The sequence below is a fragment of the Lampetra fluviatilis genome, chromosome 6 (genome assembly GCF_964198595.1).
Source record: "Lampetra fluviatilis chromosome 6, kcLamFluv1.1, whole genome shotgun sequence".
NCBI classification, from domain to species: domain Eukaryota; kingdom Metazoa; phylum Chordata; class Hyperoartia; order Petromyzontiformes; family Petromyzontidae; genus Lampetra; species Lampetra fluviatilis.
Genome location: NC_136280.1, coordinates 18,723,129 through 18,743,123, shown reverse-complemented (window position 1 = coordinate 18,743,123; position 19,995 = coordinate 18,723,129). Strand labels below are relative to the sequence as shown.

The following is a 19,995-nucleotide window of genomic DNA, read 5'->3' as shown; positions in this document are numbered from 1 at the left end:
TAAGAAAATATGTATTAATGTGTAACAGTACATCTAAGAAAGCTTTACCGAGTCTCCAGATTATTTTTGGAAGGTTCGTGCATTTTGGATGTTTTAATAGTTCACGAAACGTGTGGGAGGACACTGGATTACCTGGAGAAAACCCATAAATAAGAGTGCATAACCCCAATAAAGTATACATATAGATCAGCTCACATTTCCTACCTGGTAATACCATAGCACAGCAGGTTAGAAGAATCACAGCAACTGACAAAGTCTGCAGGATCCACCATCCCTGGTGCCAAAGTGTTTCATTACAGGTGTAATGAGAGCGCCATCGCCTGGATTATCAGGGGGGCATACATTCATTCTACAGCCCAGGCTTATCCATAGTAGGGTTTACATCTAGGGGAAAGGTGAGAGGCAATTCCACCAGGGAAGCCTCTGGAACGTTCGGGAACGTTCCAGGAAGGGCGTGGCCAGAGGCGGGGCTTAGTCCCGAGAGGGGGATATAAGCCGGACACAGAGCAACGCAAGGGGTCGGTGATTGAAGACTGAAGAGGAGCCCCATTGCTGCTGCCCCGCCATCTCCATCGACCACGTGGCGGCTGTCCTCCAGCCGCTCAGTCGCTCCCCGGCGCACTGTCAGCCAGCGGTGTGTCGGAGAGCGGGTGAGCGCCACGTGGCGCGGGGCAGCGTAGCCACCCGAAGGGTGGAGTCCGTAAAGAAATAAATAGACGGAGACTGTGGCTGTACCAAACTCTATTGAATAAACCTACAAATTTACTTACCGTGTCGGAGACCACTCGTTACACAGATATGCCTCACAAAAAAAATCTAGATTAATTAACATCTAGATTTAAAATTAATTTCTTTAGAACTGCTTTTTTGTGTTTAGTTTGTTCTTCCCCTGCACCTCTGATTAGCACGGTCGGCGATGTACAGTGCGAAAGAAGTTCAACATACACACATACATTTACTCAAAATGGATCATCGTGGTATCCGAGAAACTGCTAATAGATGAATAGTGATAGGTCTGGTGAGAAATTAATTACTGTAAATGGAGTCAATCTGAACATATATTGTAATACAGAATTCCCTCTCAAAGACTTTTAATTACAAACCCCTTATAATCAATTATAAACTAAAACACCCATTTTGTTAAATATATCACATGGATAGTGCTCTGAATGCAGGCCATGAGGGCTTGGTGCCCTGGAAAGTGAGGGACTGCCAATAAGAACACAGTAGTAGTGGTGGTGTGGAGCTGGCTGGGTGGCTCGGAGGTGAGGGCGTGGAGATGAAAACATGGATTGGAATCCAGGCAGCCACCCGTGATAAAGTTGGGTTAATGTATAGAGTTGATGGCCTCTGCCCAGTTATAAGGACTGCACAAAAAACCTCATATTACATATCATTCCGCACTTAAATTGACGAAATTCCAGCTCCGAGAATTAAAATTATCAATGTACTTGTCATGCAATGGATTTTACTCCGAGTGGCTGAGTGGATTGGAAAGTGCTGCCCATACTGTGTGAATCAGAGGTTACTTAAAGGGATCTAAGAGGTAACTCGGTGATATCCGTATTCTCTGACGCAAAGGGTTATAGTGCTTTTCGAGGGATCCAAATGGATGTTTTGTCTCATGACATGACACCAAAAATCCAGTCAGCATAAATTTGGCAGAAAAAAAGGTAAAGAAATAAATGTTTCAATGTACACTTATTTACACTCAAACATAGAAAATTTCTTATTTTGACCCCAGAATTAAATGTATTTGATGTGCTGAATAAAAGTGGGTGGCTTGCATAAATAAAATTAAAGATGTCGAAAGGAAGCCACCCACTTGTATTCAGCACATCACATTTGATTAATTCTAGGGTCCAATTTTTTTTTAACGTTTGAGTGCAAATAAAAGTGTGTGTATTGAAAAAAAACTTGTGTATTACCTATTTTTTTACCGTGAAAATTATTGTAACTATTTTAACTGCTATTTATTTTACTAGGTAATGTCCACTCGAGCATGTAGCTCTTTTTCAGAAGCGACCTGGCCACAAATGATAGCCCAATAACGTGGCTTATCATGTGGTAATTTATAGCAGCCAAATACTCGACGCACATGTTTCTAAACATGTTTCTAAACATTTTTGTTTCTAAACATGTGGAGCAAAAAAAACAGAGGACCTGGAGAAAAATCCACACGACCACGGGGAGAACATGCAAACTCCAAATATATATTGTGATGGTCAGCATCGAACCCACGGCCTCCTGTATACCAGGCGAGGTAGTTAACATCGCGCCACCGCGAGATGTTAACTGTTAAGAACAGCATCACTATAACCCTCAACGCCTATGAACAAATCACCTGGACTTGGAATGTGCCCGATCTGGTCGGACCTCGAAAGCCAAGTAGATCTGAGCTTGGACAGTGCCTGGATGGGTGCCCCCCATTAAAAAAAAAGGTTGGTCAGAGGGCTGCAGGGCCATGTTGTGTTTATATCCATTTGTAAGGTACATCTATGCTGCCCACCTTTACCGATCCGCACTGACCAGCCAGGGTGAAGTATGGTCAAACACCCTCCACAATCAGCAGGGCGTGGGGAGGCCCTCATCCAGCAGTGGATTGATAAACGGTCTCTATGCTCCTAGGGACATTGTGCGGCACTTATCTCCACCAGTGGTAGTTCCAGATTCCCATGGTAGGGGGCAGCTTTAACAGCCACTGACGACTTTACACAAAATGGTACTTATTTTATGACCCTGTAGAGATGGCAATGATGGCTTGCCTATGTCAACCCTTGACCCTATAATAAATGAAAGCATGCGCATTGCTGTACAACAACAGTCTACGTAATGAAAGGTTGATAGCAAGCAGCGCAGCTATTACAATTAGAGCAAAGTCGTGAAATGACATGTAGAAGAACATTTGTCGTATTTGAGATCATTAAGTACTGAACTTTATGAAAGATAAGACACACAGACTGCGATGCTATAGCAATGTGCGTATATGGACAACAGTGCATATGGCGAGACTTGAATCAACGTGCACAGATTTAGCACCTTAATTTAAAGCATTTATATCAACAATCATAAGAACATTTTGCCAATAGAAATATGTGTTAACTTTACGACATTTCATTTGAAAACATGGTCATGGTTTTCACCTGCTCGCTCAACGCGGCATGACAGCAAATCATAATCCTATTTATTACAAGTATAACTATGTAATTATTTTAACAATAGCAATAGTAGTCATTATAATTATTCTAATTGTTAGTCTCGCGCTAAGGAAGAGGGAACCACACCGGCCACTCTGATTGGACAAGACGTTTTCCCTCGTAGCTGGGCACGACCATTTGAGATTACAAAAAGAAGGGGAGAATGTATGAGTATTAATTATTAAAATGAAGTAAAAAACACGAACAGGCCTAGGATCAGGCAGGACTTGGACCGTTTTTTTAATGTAATCTTGAATTGTCACGCGAGATGAGTCTATGTAGAAAATTTCAGCTCGTTAGGCTTCGTAGATCCAAAGATATTCATAAGCGTCAAAGGTTTGAAAGAATATAAACAGACAACAGGGCAAGTTCAATAAAAGTGTGTAAAAATCTAAAAAAGAACACAGGGGTGAATAGCAGTGTTTAATATTATTGGATCTTTCGGTAAAGTCACGTAGAAGGGAAATACTAAAATAATACAAATAAAACATCATAAAAGTGTTTAACATTACCGCAGCCTGAAAAGTTCCTCCAGTTGCTTGGAGTGATGCCCTTCCGCTGACAAGATGCAGTGTAAACCGCCAGGCTGTTGCACAGTGTCTCCTTGTCTCCAAAGTTTGCGCACATGTCGTACAAGCAGTTCCTAAGGACATGCAGTATTAGCTATGAGCAGGCTAGTAACATGATCAGCATGTTTACAAAAATCCTGCTTAGCATCACTCAATCATCAAAGCAGATACGAATGGTTTGCTTTCAAAGGTACAGTATTTACCTTGTAATTGGCTGCTCAATTTTCGTATATGCACATTTTAAACATTCGTTTTATTTTCAATTCATATTCGCAATATAATTATATCCAAAAACCTCAGTCACAATACTGTTTTTAGGATAGTTATGCAATGAGAAGCAAACCCAATTCTATTGCTTTGCTTGTGAAAGGAAATGTGAGTTCCCGGTTAAAACCAATGCACATTAGAGCATGGCAAGGAAATATTTAGGCAGGTGAGTACACAAACACAAGTCATGCACTGCCATCTCCTGGCCAACTCAGAATTCAGTGGGTTTAGGAATTTTATAGATCTATGTGATTCATAAATCATTGCCTACAAAACTCTGTATTGCAGGTGTGCACCATCATGCAAAATGTGTCGGTGGTTTTGCAGGCCATTATTGGTGTCTTGTTAGACTCACTCGTAGTATGAATCAGGAGAAACTGTCTCTTGGCATGGTTGGAAGGGACCAGCGATATCTTTGATCATCCCACAGGAACTAATGCCTTGCAGTTCGATCAGCTGTGTCTCACTGCAGGTTGGGTCATTTAATGGGTCTTCAGAGATGGAGAATTTATATTGGCTTAAAGTAAAAAAATACACAAGTTAAGACATACAATACATGCATATTGTGCAGATTGTGTATGTTATACATATGTATTGTGTATGTGGACATCTTTTTTTCCCTTATACAGTGTATATATGAGTAACATTGGTTAGTTTGCATGTATGTGCAAGTACAGTCTATGAAATATGCTCATGACGCAACGTTGCAAACCCACGAGACCGACACTGCTTGTGTCCAACCACCGTGCCGCGGGTGCTTGTGGTTTACCTCACAGCAGGCGCCAGGTTCTCACTAGCACCATTCATTGCCCAGCTCTCGCCAAACGCCTTTATGGAAGGAATTTGCTGTCCATTACGTCCAAAATATTCATCGTTGGGGTCGCCATTGTAATTCCCGCACAATCCACTAACCTCATTCATGTAAGAGCTGGATATAATCACATCTATATTGCATCGTGCCAAACAAAAATACAACACAGGATTTAGCAGTTACATATAAATGTTTGCATTTGTACAAAAGGTAAAAATAAATCTAAGAAAGTATTCATACATTATTTGTATCTGGCTATTCTCTGTAAGGGGAAACTCATTTAGCTGTTGACACGATACAGAAAAAAGAAACCTTACGTTATTATCCATTTGAAGAATTAGGAAAATACATGTTACATTATAAACTATATACGGCTTCATAGAGTTTCACCTGTTTGTATAAATGAACACGTGAATATATGGAAATCATACAAAACAATATTCAACATATTGAGGTCATCAAACCTCCAGAGTAGACAAAATGTGTATCATTTTGTGGGAATTCAATAGGGATTTGCATTGGGAAAAACCCTGCCACTATAATGTGTATTTTCTACCACTGATTCAGGTTCATTGAAGGAGAAGCATACATCCCTCATGCTGGTTTGGATTGAGAGGCAATTCGACCAATTTCTATGAGAATCGAAAGGTCAGCTCCATGTAAACTCACTCCGTTGTGAGTGTGCAGGCTACAGGCTACCAAAACAGACAAGATGGGAGCCAATTTGGCAAGGAGTGTTGCATGAAATACATTTTAATAAAACAAATTTGTGACACTTCTGAAGAGGTCAAGTGTTGCGTTTCATTTGTAAAAAATATTCATGTCTCGCTATAGTAATCCCCGGCTTTCCCAATAACAGTGCAACATCATCATTACATTTATAGCGGCTCTGACAAAACATAATCCTAAAACCATACAAATACATGGAGTTGACCGCTAGTTCTGAAATGTGATTTCAAATGAATTTAAACTTAGCCATCTTATATTATTAAAGTTAAAAGTTCATTTATTAGGTATAGCCCTGTGAGCCATTCGGCTCTTGAATCGGGTGCAACCGCAACAAACAAAAAACAAAAACATGAACAAGAAAACATCTTAAAGTGACTATGTGCAAACAGAAAATCCAAGAAAAGACAGCAAAATATTGCAGAAAAATCACCATACACCAACCCTGTGCAAAAATCCCAGTGGGATGCAAGTCAAACAACAACAACCACAAGACAACTTAGATTAAGGCCATCAGTCTAACTCTGTACTACAACAAACAAACATGGTAGTTTTGTCCAACTTTCTTAGGATTACGGCAAATAAATGTTTTTGTGTAAATATGTTATAAATTATGACCAATGAAGAGCCCTTAATCGTACTATCTTAAATGACTAGTGATGTCTGTGTCAAATATGCCAGATCCAGGCTGTGTAAGAGAGTCAAAATCCCAACCATTGTCAAATCTGTCCCATTATCTCTAAATGACGGGTAATGAGCTTAAGTTGGAGTCAGTTGTGATTATCTGAGGATAGACTATCCTCTCCCAAACAAAAATAAATATTTTACAAGTGGCTCACAACTACCAAATTGTGACCAATGGCTATAAAGATACAAGTGTAGTTTAAATACTTATGCGATCCGGGGGTAGGAATACCCACGGGATCCCAGGTTACTGTTAAAGATAACGTCACAAACGAAAGAAAAGAGAAGGCGGGGCGTGAGAGAGAGTGAACGTCCAGCAGGGGAGTGTTCATGTCACTGGATGAGGCGGAGAGATCGGGGTGCTTCCTGGTGGGATTTGGAGTGGAGTGGTCGCACGCAACATGAGCGTGTGTGGAAAATAAAGAGTGTGTCATCTCAACCGTCGTCTGGTGGACTCATTACACAAGCACTACCAATGCAAGTTTGAGCATGGGGCAACTTGGAGTGTTTTACTTAAAGTCACGTAGGTATAAAATAAATTAAATCACGGCGTTTCGGGCGCAACACAAGCGTCCCTCATCAGGTGGGACAACCACAGCAAGAAACAACCTACGTGACTTTACCGAAAGAACCAAAAAGTATGGATCCCTGCAGTCACGAAAACTTCAAATCTATATTGTTTTACTTAACTTGCATATTCCATGAAACTAACATATGATTTGGAAAGCTTGCTGTCATTAGGACCACAGCACTGACCTGCATGCTCCCTGCGGTCGTAGATGACAGTGAGACCAAAGTCGGTTTGCAGGATGATCCTGTGAGAGGACTGCTGAATGGACAGACCCTCACGGGGGAACATCGGAGGCCTCATCCTCACCCCGTCAAACTGCAAAACAGACACAGCCACACTCGTTATGCAACTGGAGACTTCATTAAGGCTGGTTCCATGTGCCCAATTGCCAGAGTTTCTGGCGATTGGTCATCGCCATACTGGTGCGGATGTCGGTATATTGTCACGCACAATTCCATTTGCCCATTTAGTCGTAGTCCATCTCCATTTAGTACAACGATGAGCCAGTGGTTTTACAGCTGTAACTGAGTCCATTAAGAGATAATTGCTGTTAGCAGTCAATCACAAATGTATATGAACTGCTGCATAGTTTAAATTTGTATACTCAGTATCGTACACGCAATACACTCTAGAGTGCATTTACATTCATACAGCTCTCTTATATATCTCTCTTTCATCTCACTAATCTGTATCAATAGATGTCACGGGATGCTCAGCAGGGCATTCTAAGAGCCGTTCGAGGCCAGATGTGGCCCACAAGCCACCAATTGAAGAGCACTGCTCTAGGGATCAACTTAGGCCATTACCCCTCATGGGTCATTAAAAATAATGACCACATCATAGGAAGTGAAGTTATTGTTACATAGGGCGACTGACATTTGCCATAGGAATGTGTAATTTCCACCACTGGCTCAGGGCCAACAGAGTTGAGCAATGCTCAGCACTTGTTCAAGCCGGAAACCCTTCCCATTACAGCATTTACCTTGCATGTCTACATAACTCTCACCTCAAAATCATCCCTGCTGGTAAAACGTATTTCGTGTCCAAACACATTCACGTGAACCTCATCCAAATATGAGATGTCGCTTAAACCATGACGATTGGCGTTTTTCCCACGCACACTTATGGGGATGAGGTTGGGGTTATCGCCACTGGTCTGTACCAAAACGTAAGTGTTATTGCCCATGAAGTTGTAAGGCAATCCATCAAAGGTCTGATAGTGTGGATCTCCAGAGATGGTGCAAGTACTGAAACCTGAAAAGTGCATAACAAGTGACAAAGTCTCATGAGCAGTCCTTGACAATGAAATAAACACACCAGCACACTGATTCGTCTATATGCAGCGCTTTACATGCAGCGGACTTCTTATTCATTTATCAGCAGAAACCAGCAGAAAATTTGTTATTGTTAACTTCAGCATCATTTTCATCATGACAGTATATGAACTGTTAAAGTTGTATTGGCGGAGCGCTCAACTCAAAATCCTAGTTGAAATTTTGAGGCTTGGTTATTATACCACATTGTGGGCAGGAAATGAATGTGCAATTTCCACATCTCTCACATAACCAAATAAGCAGAAAATGTGGTTATTTACCTAAAAATGGTCTGTCTTTTGCCATCAAATATAAATTATCTTACATTGGTTGAGCAAATTTTAGTTGCACAATTTTTTTCTTAGCATCTCCAATTTTGTATTAAACACTTTCTTTAAAGTGGTGTTTAATATGATTGAACTTTCTTTAAACACCTAGAATATATACTGCAAGACATGTAACGAGCTTACCGACAGGCTGACATTTGTATTGCCCGTTCTGCAAAGCACAGCTCTCCTCAGCCATGCAGCTGTGCAGATTGCAGTCCATATCCTCAGGGCCCATACACCTGCACCGAGTACTACAGTTGTCTGTCAGCCAGGATTCTCCGAGCTGTGGAAATACAATGCTAAAATGATCTGAAACCGTAGGATACAATCAATAAGTATGCTCAACTGAAATGTCAGTTAATAAAACAGGACAATGAGTAGAGTCATACAAGTTGTTTAATTTAATATAGGAATATAATTATTTTAGGTTTTGTTGCTGGGCAAATGCACAGTGGTGATGACACCGCACGCATATGCGCATCAAAAAATGGTGGAGCCGGATTCGTGCTGGTTCAGAGGACAAGCGGAGCTACCCACCGTGTGGTAGATGTTTCCATGGTCCCAGCAGCCGCAATCCTGCTGTGGTACACAAAGTCTGTCGCTGAGCACAAAGCCGCTGTCACAGACGCAACCCTCTGTGCACGCCTCTGTGCTCCGACAGTCGCCCTCTGTGCTTGCGTGCAGGCAGGTGTTTGGGCAAAGCGAGGCACAATCCGTGTAGTGGGAGTTTGCCAGGCAGGACAGCGCTAATGGACATTAACAACAACAACGAGCAACGGTTAGACTGGAATACTTTCTGCACTGAACACCAGGCCCAATTAATGTGTATGTAAAATTCTGCTTTTTTGCCTATTGCTGGAAAAAAATGAGCAAGTCAGTGAATAATTGTGACAATGTGAGCAGTTGGTTTAGCCAAATAACTGCAGAATGTGCTCCTCTGCCAACATATAAATTCAGCCCAAGATGTAAACCACAACATAAAACAAGCAGTTGATAATAAAACAAATATTTAAAGTTTACACAGTAATAGCAAAGTTTACCATAATAAATCTCAACACAGTTATTGTGTTTAGCTGCTATCTCTACTTGCAATATGCTTTCAATCCCTTCAGCACCATTCATAATACAATTTAATGCGCGTTTTATAACCTGTACGTAGGTGCAATTTTGTGTCTACGTGAAATATATATTGGTAAGTACTCTGTATGTCTATCATTAATATAATAGTTATAGCACTGTAAACTGGCCACACATACAATCCCGGGTGAGGTGTATATGTTCCATATAGACTCACGACAGAAGGTCTCATTACGCCACTGAATGTTCACTCCCTCAACACGGCAGGCCTCCGCATATGCCTGTAAGCTGTCGCACAGGATGCTCGCCATGTCGCTGTATTGACCCATGTCGAATGTGCAAGTCGTGACGTAGTCCTGGGGGTTGATGACATGATGACAACTTGCAAAAGGGCCAGTGGGTGAAGTGAGGACTTGGCACCTCTTGTTAAAGGATTTCTCATGCCTCCAAGTGGACTGTACAGGCTCCACACCCAGCTTGCAGCTGAAATGAGAGAACTCAACGGTTGAGGCTTGCAACGAGACTGATCGCTTCAGTGGACACATTCAGCTCTTGCTTGAACTTTAAATTCCCATACTCTTCGGTTCTTTCGGTAAAGTCACGTAGGTATAAAATAAAATAAATCACGACATCTCGGGCGCAACACAAGCGGTCGTCCTCAGGCGGAAAAATATAATCCAGCAGTGGAACTGCTGAACCAGCGAGAGAGTAGTTACAACAAGATTATATATGTGGCGATGGGCAAGCAAGCAGGGTCTGAGCTGGAAAGGAACTCCATTTACGGACGTAAGCACGTCAGTTGTGTTAATGGGGGAGATTAGGGAGAGAGGGATTAGGGAGGGAGATTAGCATGAATGCGCTTCCGTCGCCGCATAAGCCCGCATATGTGCACAACAGCAGTGTTAATGAAAGATTAGCACCATGAGAGTGCAATCCAAAGGACGTGAACATGAGAGTGCAATCCAAAGGGGAATGTGAGCCTGAGAGGTACAATCCAAAGGACATATGAGCATGAGAGTGCAATGCAAAGGACATGTGAGCATGAGCGGTGCAATCCAATACCTCTGCCGTTGTTGATAATTGTTTTAACGCTGTGGGCTGACACGAATTTGATTCATGAAGCCACCCAGATATATAAACACAGACACAACTTCAACCAAGATGGGTACAACTGAACAATCATTGGAAGGACGTTATTAACCAGGTAAAGTCTTAACTGACTGTGATGTCTCCATCCTACCTGCCTATGTCAGCTGTTATTTTCGACTCTCTGTGTCTCTCTCTCTATTTGCCTCTCTCTTAGATCTCTCACATGTCTTTTGGATTGCACCTCTCAGGCTCACATGTCCTTTGGATTGCACTCTCATGGTGCTAATCTCTTATTAACACTGCTGTTGTGCGCATATGCCGGCATGATACTCTTATCCGGCGACGGAAGAGCTTTCATGCAAATCTCCCTCCCTAATCCATCTCTCCCTACGACGTAGATGGAGTTCCTTTCCAGCTCAGACCCCGCTTGCTTGCCCATCGCCACATATATAACCTTGTTGTAACAGCTCTCTCGCTGGTTCAGCAGTTCCACTGCTGGATTATATTTTTTCCGCCTGAGGACGACCGCTTGTGTTGCGATCGAAATGTCGTGATATATTATTTTTTATTTTGTTTCATTTTTCTACCTATATAACCTCTTGCTGCAGTAGTTCTCTCGCTATACTTCTCCTGCCTCAGCAGTTCGTCTGCTGTATTTTTTCACCTGAAGACGATTGCTCGCGTTGCAATCGAAACGTCGTGATTTTGTATTATTATAAATCTACGTGACTTCACCGAAAGACGCAAAGAGTATGTACACATACAGTACCGGTAATGGGTGTTAAATACCGATATAAGGATGGTATAGATAGACATACAGCTTAGGATTACAGTAATATTCAAATAGTGACGTTCAAGGGTTATTGTCAAAGACAAAGATGGTTTATCAGTAGGAGAATTTGGTTTAGGAGAAACTGTTATTGATTAACCGGACTTGGACACCAGTCACGTGGTTAATGGCGACTCGGTTGATGATTGCTGTGTGTGGCACACGTGCTGTTGCATTTTACAGATTTACCACAATAAATGTGTTTGCCCTCATGATTTACTTACAATATTATTTTCTGGGGCAAACTGTAGACAAACAATACTGTGCAAATTACGGGTTTACCTTCATAATTATATAAACATGCATTTCAAATTACAGTACAGTAGTGTACACGAATAGGCCATATGTATGTTCTGTACAAGCCTCCACTCACTCCTTATCATCAGCATCCTCCACGTTCCAGCTGTTCCCGAGCTCACTGTTATCGGATGCCAGCCAGCCGTTGGGCATCAATAAATCGTCAGTGTGGTTCAAGTTGTAGTTTCCACACAAACCACACACCTGTTGTAGTAGCACAACACAACATAAACGAGAGCACGGTAAATTTACATACAAAACTTGTCACCTTGATCATTAAAACTACCTCATGGCTAGCTTGAAATGCCTTATTTCTCCTCGATGCGGTTTATAGTTACAATTTTGATGTGGGGTGGGAAATTTGATCTGAGAATGCATTCTCTCACATCAATTGTATTGTTCATCATTTGGTTCATCCCATTTGTTTAAATTAGCCTTAATTTAAATTGTCATATCATTTTCATTTATGATTTATAATACATTTTTGGATAAGATTTCATAAGTTTAATTTATGTTAGAAAATCTCCTCCATCGGACATAGCCAATAAAGAAGGGGACACGTGCCAATGACTGCGATCCACAACATTTAACCATATTGGTTGCGAAAGCATACTTGTTAAATTTGAATTGCACAAGTTGTAAAACAAAGATTTTTACATGTATAAAGTGTAATACAAATACATTTTAACATATGAATTATTAAGCATGCCTATGAAAACCAATTCAGCCTTCTCCATGTGCACTGTATGCATGTGCGCATAGCCCCCGCTTCTTTTGAGGCATTGTAAATCTATCTACGGGGTATATCCTGTTATCCACACTTATCCGAGGACTTTGAACTGGAAATAATCCAGGAGCGGTCTCCTGTAAGCACGTCATTCTATCTATTCCCTGAGCTTTCGTACGGATAGGAGTGACTCGGAAATGGCGGCACAATCTCCCTATTCACGTTTATCAGTGCATTGCTGCTTACACGAGAGAAGTTAAACGCACGGATAAACACGTATAGCAGGATCTACGTGTAGCGGCACATAGTTTCAGCCAAAGATTGACTGCATTATAGACGCCTGCATACATTTAAGCGTGCAAATTAGCATACGATTCTGCATTTCCATCCACGTTTACAGCATGTGTAGGAAACATGTACAGAATGTTTACCACTTGTACCAAGGTCTGCTACAATGAAAACTGCAATTACCTTATTGGCATAAGCACTTGGTAGAGTTATTGAGAGGTGATGCACACCATCAAATTTGATCACCAACCCAAAGTCTGTCACCACATGCACGTAGCTTCCAATAATGCTGAACTGCACTCCAGGAACCAAACTTTTGATAATTGGGGTCTTGACTTTCTTTCCATTGAGCTATAAAACAAAGATAAAATGTCAATACAAAAAAATTAGATGCGTGTGAAATTAAGTAATTGCCAAAACATGCAGCACAGATATTAAACATCACGTTGAATATTTACAGTTATTCAAAGTCTCACATGGATGGGATAAAGCAGATCTGCTGATGTGTGGTTCATGTGCGGTTCATGTGCAGTTGTGCATACCAGAATCACGTTCTTTTTCTTTAGTTGGATGCGGTCACTGCCAATGTCCACGTAAACTTGCTTGAGGTAGGAGGCATTCGGCTGCCCCCGCTCTTCGTTCTTAGCCAATATGGTAAAGGGTGTCACGTGGTCGGCATTGCAGACGCTCACCAGTTGGTAGGTGCACGTGCCCATGTAGGTTATCAGTGCAGAATCAAACGTGAAATAGTGAGGATCTCCAGCCACGTGACACGTGGCACTCACTACAAATGGGAAGAAAATATTGTGGTTAAGCAGTTGTAGTACTGCTGTGTACACGAAACTAGATTGCTCCTGGCCAACATTCGTTCTGGGAAATTCTCATGAAATTACAATATGTTTGTGGGAATCAAATAATGCCTAATGAGATAGCGAGATCATTGGAATTCTATAATAACCAGTATTTTCAATAGGTTGTTAGAAAAGCATCCCATCTAGTGGATATCATAAAATTGTCACTAAAATCTTACCTGATGGACATCCAATAATTTTCAATTCATTAATGAGAATATTTGGATGATTATTAATCTGTCATATAATCCAATTCATGGTATGCTTTAACAGCCTAAGGATCATCAAATAGAATCCTATTCATATGAACGGAGTTTGTTTTATGGCTGAAGGAGATGCTGCACGAATCTACATTTCACATCCTAGGAATCTCTTTAACACGTAGGCTTTCGCGACCATAATTGAAATTTGGGTCAGATCACGTAACTTAAATGTCGTAAATATCAGTGAAACGCATTCCCAATTGTTAAATGTTCTGCGATTGCTCTCCAACACCGTCAGTACTGCTGAAGCGGTAATAAATTGGCGCGTTTCTTTACACAACAACTTTATTTATCGGCTGTCGTCAGGTGGAGGAGAGTGGATACAATTCCTCTTGTCTAAAATAAATGCATATATATGGCATGTACATTTTATAAAGTGTGTGGTTTTTTTACCTGGAGGGGGAGGAGTTGGAGTTGTACTGCAGATATCTGCAATATTAAAATCATACAGCACAATTAGCACATGATGTACAACAAATAAAATAAAATATGGCATTCCATAACAAACTTGCCATTCACCAATTACTCCCATGCAAATTTACCTCTGGGATCGCAGACTTTGACACAGAAATTGTCGAGGGCAATATCACTCCCGTCTGTATGTCCGCGAACTCCTTCCACTAAAAACTAAAACATCAATTAAAACAACACCAAAACTTGATTTACATCAACGTCCACATACACAGGAGTCATTAAAAGGCCCTTACACTATCTTCAAAATTCATATTGCACAGCCTTTATGTTTTGGTGTATTTAAATGATGCGTTGTGTTCCGATGTGCTCGCTGCCTTCTGTGTCACAACGTTTGTGCATACATTGGTATGCCAGTGGAACCTTTGCAAACAAATGTTTTTAATTAACTTAACCATTCTATTTGAGTCATGCTAGATAGATCAAGATCATGGAACTCCTACAGATAGCAGAGCGTCGTATACAATTATATCAAAGAACAGCCGCAGATGATATCATAACTACTTCTGGAATAATTTCAAAAGGTCACCCACATCTGATACTAGATCAAGTGAATGTTGTTTAACCGGCCAGAGAGTGACCTGGTGGCACCTGCTCATGCTTTGTGACTCATCGGTTGTATAACCTACAGCTGCTGCAGGCCAAACGTGAAACATAAAGTGACATGCAATACCCCGGTGTCTACAAACTAAGCTGTGGCTGCGGCAGTAGTTACATTGGGGAAACTAAGCGACATGTCTCGGACCGTGTTCGTGAACATAAGGCAGATCTGAAATACGGTAGGACCCATACCTCAGCCGTGGCTGATCATTGTTTCAACGCTGTGGGCACACACGAAATAGATTTTTCCAAGAGGAAGGTACTCTGCAAGCCCACTGGCTATCAACAAAGATTCGTTCATGAAGCCATCCAGATATATAAACACAGACACAATTGCAACCGAGAAGATGGATACAAACTGAGCAATCATTGGAAGGACGTTATTAAGCAGTTTAAGTCATAACTGGCTGTGATGTTTCCATCCTATCTGCTGATGCTAGCAGTTATTTCTGTCTCTCTGAGTTACATACACGCTAAATGTCTCACTAACACAGCCACCGCTGCTCCTTTTCCTCGATGTGGTGTTGTCCCTCGTTTTTTTTTTTATGAGCTGGATGTCTCACTAGCACAGCCACCGTTGCGTTGGTTCGTTTACATTGACATGCTAATCTCTCACAATACAATGGCCACCTCCACAGCTGCGTCGTCGTCGTGGAGGTACATCACCGATCTTACATTTACATGCAAATTCCACCTCTAGCCCCGCACACTTACCCTTGGGCTGAGCACATCTCAAGCCTATATAACTTCGTGTTTCAGCAGCTCTCCCGCTGTATTTTATCTTGCCTTGGCAGCTCTCTCGCTATATTTTTCACCTGATGACGATTGTTTGTGTTGTGATTGAAACGTCGTGATAATTTGATTATTTTTCTATCTACGTGGCTTTACCAAAAGACCCAAAAAATATAAAGTGTAAATTGATATGGCAGTTATTGCTGACTAAAGACTATTCGTTCGACACACTTGATAACCTAGTTTAATCACAGGCATAGCCCAAATTCAAGCTCATAATCTCAACATTGATGGTTCAGTGCTCTAACACAAGCATTTTGAGTCAACTAAGATACAGAGCCACTTGGTATCCCACTGGGTCAGTTAGCAGAAATATAGTTTGAAGTTAAAAAGAGAACCCTGTAGCCATGTGATTGCTATAAAACCTTCAGTAAAGCATATGATTGCATGTTCTTGCCTGCACTTCTCCAGTCTCAGAGTACATGATTTCAGCTAGAATCCATGCCTTCCCTTGGTTTCCTCGCAGAGACCAAACAGCAGGCCCTGTGAGCCCTCCTGTAAGAATTGGAATAAAAAAATATATAGATTACAGTTTACGACATTTTATTCAATTTCAAAACGTTATCCCAGAAATTCTCATTGAAGGACTCCATGTAATGATATTCATTATCAGCATTTATTGATTTGTTTTTTTAAATAATTGTAATGATGGGTAAAGCGAATGACTCAAGTGTATCACGCTTATAGGACATCCATTCCTGCATGATCCAACAACCCGACCTCCAAGTCACCCAGCTTATTGATCAGGAACGTGGGTGTAAGGCCCAAGAGTGCAAGTATGGTAAAAAAAATAATGCTTTAAGCTTCTACCACAAATGCGGCATAATTACTTCGCATGATTCCTTAACATTATTAATGTATTACTAACGACAAAAATACGTATTTTTAAAAATGGTTACTGATCTAAATCATGAACTGCAAATCTTGAGATGAAATATTGTAAATTTAGCATAACATTTTAAAGCAATGGCAGCGTTTGAAAATGAAACCACCAACTGTATTACAATAATATAGCAAATATAATAACCAGTTCATTAGCGTACATTTCATAGGACATGCTGACTGTAATTTGAGAATGTAACATAATCACTGTTCTCTCTGGTTCTTTTGGTAAAGTCAAAGAACCAGAGAGTATGGATTCCTGCAGTCACGAAAGCTTCAAATCAAGATTATAATCACTGTTCTTCGTGACAACCATCAAGATGAAGCGTCCAGCTCTCCGCATCTTCACTGAAGGGCAATGGATTTGAGGGCTGAAACTATTGTTACGATAAGGTATCAAATATTTTGCTGCAGGAAACTTTAATCAATCTTTATTTTATGTGGCAATATTGCCCTAAAGTAGGCATCAGTGCACATCACAACAGAACGGTACCGCTGGCATACTACAACAGCAGTTAGAAAATAACTCCGTGACGCCCTCAGCAGCTAACACCAACTGAGCGGACAAAATTGCAACCACGCGCAAAATAAAGTGCAGCCGCGTGCAATGAATAGCATAAGAAAGGTAAGGAGTAAATACACATAATTGAAATAAATAATAAAGAGACAGTTTTTATTATTTTTTTTATTTTATGGGTGAGCAAGTGCGCCCACCGCAACTTATAACAAATCAGGACACAACGGGGGGTTGTATCACTTGTGTAGTGTAGCACAAGTCGGAGACGAGGTAGTTGCAGGAGGCACCTTCGTTATTATCACTCTCAACTTGAAATGTTCGCCCGCAGCTTCCCGATGTCGTATAGCCCAGCCTAACACAACCCTAACCGCGTTAAACTGACGGCGTCGACCGGGACAGCCAACTATCTGGCCACGCAATAACAGAGTTAAGGCGGCAGCGACGAAGGCGGCAAAGACGACAGCGACGACGAGACGAGTCCAATCCCAGAACCGACAGCCTGGAGCTCTCGCTCTCTGCTGCTTATATCCTACTCGGCGAGGCCTGGCTCCGCCCTCGCCGCACCTTCCTTCTGGAAACAACTAGCGGGTTCCAGGGGCTTCTCGGTGAGGTCTCTAGTGACCCCTGCCCCAGTTCTTCCGCCCTGCTTGCACACCCGTGTATATACTCAACGGCGTGTGCGCTAACTGTCCACCGCAGTTGCTGCCGCTGGCCAGCAGTTAGCGCTGTGTCACTACACTTGGAGTAAAGGAAGAACTTCAATAAGAAATATACAATCTGAGGATTGTACTTCATGTCAAATTACGTCACGTAGCTAGTCCAATTAAGTTTACAAATAATAAATTCAGCTTACCTTTTTTAACGTAAACATTGATTGCCATGTCAGCTGCTGTCCCAAACATGTAGTAGTGAAAGCGCAGCACCAAGCAGCCAGGGGAGGTGAGCAGTGGACTCTCCAGTTGCAGTCTGTCCCCAGGGCTGGTGTAATACGAGTCCAGCAGGAGGTAATTCCCAACTACACAACCCATAAAGTGGAAATACACTGATAAACATGGATGCACTTGCACACACAACAGACGGAATCGCCTCTTATTGGCAACTCCCATTGCCTTTGGCTGGAATCTGACCGCAAAATGCCCGTTAAGTGTCGCAATTTCAAAGATAACAAAATAGTCCCGTTGCAAATGCCCCCTCTCTGTGTTAATCTGTGCCTTAGCGCTCTACTCATTTCCTACTGTGGATTAGTGGAAATTATGGTTTGATTGATCATGGTGATGAAGGTAGTGATGATAATGATGGTGATAGATTGAACATGATTATACAGCACAATATACTTACATGTTTTACAAGTTGGGCTAGTGGCTACCATAATTGTGAAGTTATGAGAACTTTATTCCATAAATGTAATTTTATTTCAACAGATTGCATCTGACTAGTTTTACAGATAAAGCATTTTGATGAGTAACTAACATATATAAGTACCGATTTATATTGACTCAATTTCTGCCTGTTTTGGCAATGTTGAATTATCTGTGCCAGAGAATCTATAAATTGTGTTGGAAATATGGAATTTCCACAGATGAGGATGATCACCGCCCAGTGTTCTGTGTGTAGAGATCCTATGACTGCCATCGACATTATTCACAGCACATCATGGGCCAAGGTTGCTGGCACTGTAGTACAGTGCGCTAACCACTACACATCACCCTTAGTGTTGAATAAAATGCACACATGCACACACAGGCTTGGATACTGGGGGTGGCAAAGGGTAGTGATAAGACAACAGGTGGGGCAGAAATCAATAGTTGGGATGGGTAGGTCTTAGGGAGGCAGAACACCCATTGTTGTAAGTTGTAAATTTGAATCTTGACTTAAAGCGTTCGTAACTGCAGGAATTCATATTCTTGGGTCTTTCGGTAAAGTCACGTCGATAGGTTCAAAGAAAATAACAAAATAACAAAAAACTACGACGTTTCGATCGTAACTCAAGCAATCGTCATCAGGAGAAAAAAGAGTGGTAAAGCTGCTGAGGCAGGCTGTTTTTAAAGGTTTGAAATGGGTGTAGCCCAAGGGTCATAAACGAAGTGGGCGGGGCTAGTGATGTTAAAGTGAGAAATTTGCATGTAAATGTAAGGTCGGAGAGCTACATCCATGACGACGATTCGGAGGTGGCTATTGTATTGTGAGAGATTAGGATGTCAATATAAGATCGCAGAGCCACCGCCACATCGAGGACACGAGCGACGGAGGCTGTGTTAGTGTGAGGCATTTAACCTGTTCATATAAAACCAGAGAGTCGAAAATAACTACTAACTTCGGAAGGTAGGATGGAAACATCACAGCCAGTTATGACTTAAACTGGTTAATCACGTCCTTCAAATGATTGCTCAGTTTGTACCCATCTTCTCGTTGAAATTGTGTCTGTGTCTATATATATGGATGGCTTTATGAACGAATCTTTGTTGATAGCCAGTGGGTTTGCAAAGTACCTTCGTCTTAGAGAAATCTATTTCGTGTGAGCCCACCGCATTAAAACAATAATCAGCCACGGCCGAGGTATTGGTCCTGCCGTGTTTCAGATCTGCCTTATGTTCACGAACACGGTCCGAGACATGTTGCTTAGTTTTCCCAATGTAATTACTGCCACAGACACAGCTTAATTTGTAGACGCCGGGGTATTGCATGTCAGGGAACACATCCTTCACAGATGGGATCAGATCACGAATTTTATGTACTGTGTTAAATCGAATCTGGATCTTGTGTTTGCTCATGATTTTGGAAATCTTTTTACGTATGGCAAGGTAATGGTTTTGATAGGGTCTGATTATCCATTCATCTTGAGAGC

General features: G+C 41.5%; 1 protein-coding gene across 1 annotated transcript in view; it reads right to left on the bottom strand.

The window, feature by feature from the left end:
- LOC144932969 (IgGFc-binding protein-like) overlaps positions 1 to 19,995 on the bottom strand; it is a 134,293-nt gene that overhangs the window by 53,703 nt on the left and 60,595 nt on the right. Inside the window, exons 59-73 of the mRNA XM_078857371.1 lie at positions 18,004 to 18,165; positions 16,149 to 16,246; positions 14,431 to 14,515; positions 14,282 to 14,317; positions 13,317 to 13,558; positions 12,958 to 13,125; positions 11,836 to 11,963; positions 9,762 to 10,027; positions 9,005 to 9,213; positions 8,609 to 8,750; positions 7,832 to 8,079; positions 7,011 to 7,140; positions 4,803 to 4,977; positions 4,389 to 4,550; positions 3,710 to 3,840 (exon numbers count right to left, since the gene is read on the bottom strand). Coding sequence (XP_078713497.1) covers positions 3,710 to 3,840; positions 4,389 to 4,550; positions 4,803 to 4,977; positions 7,011 to 7,140; positions 7,832 to 8,079; positions 8,609 to 8,750; positions 9,005 to 9,213; positions 9,762 to 10,027; positions 11,836 to 11,963; positions 12,958 to 13,125; positions 13,317 to 13,558; positions 14,282 to 14,317; positions 14,431 to 14,515; positions 16,149 to 16,246; positions 18,004 to 18,165 — 2,382 coding nt within the window. The remainder of the gene's footprint in view (positions 1 to 3,709; positions 3,841 to 4,388; positions 4,551 to 4,802; positions 4,978 to 7,010; positions 7,141 to 7,831; positions 8,080 to 8,608; positions 8,751 to 9,004; positions 9,214 to 9,761; positions 10,028 to 11,835; positions 11,964 to 12,957; positions 13,126 to 13,316; positions 13,559 to 14,281; positions 14,318 to 14,430; positions 14,516 to 16,148; positions 16,247 to 18,003; positions 18,166 to 19,995) is intronic.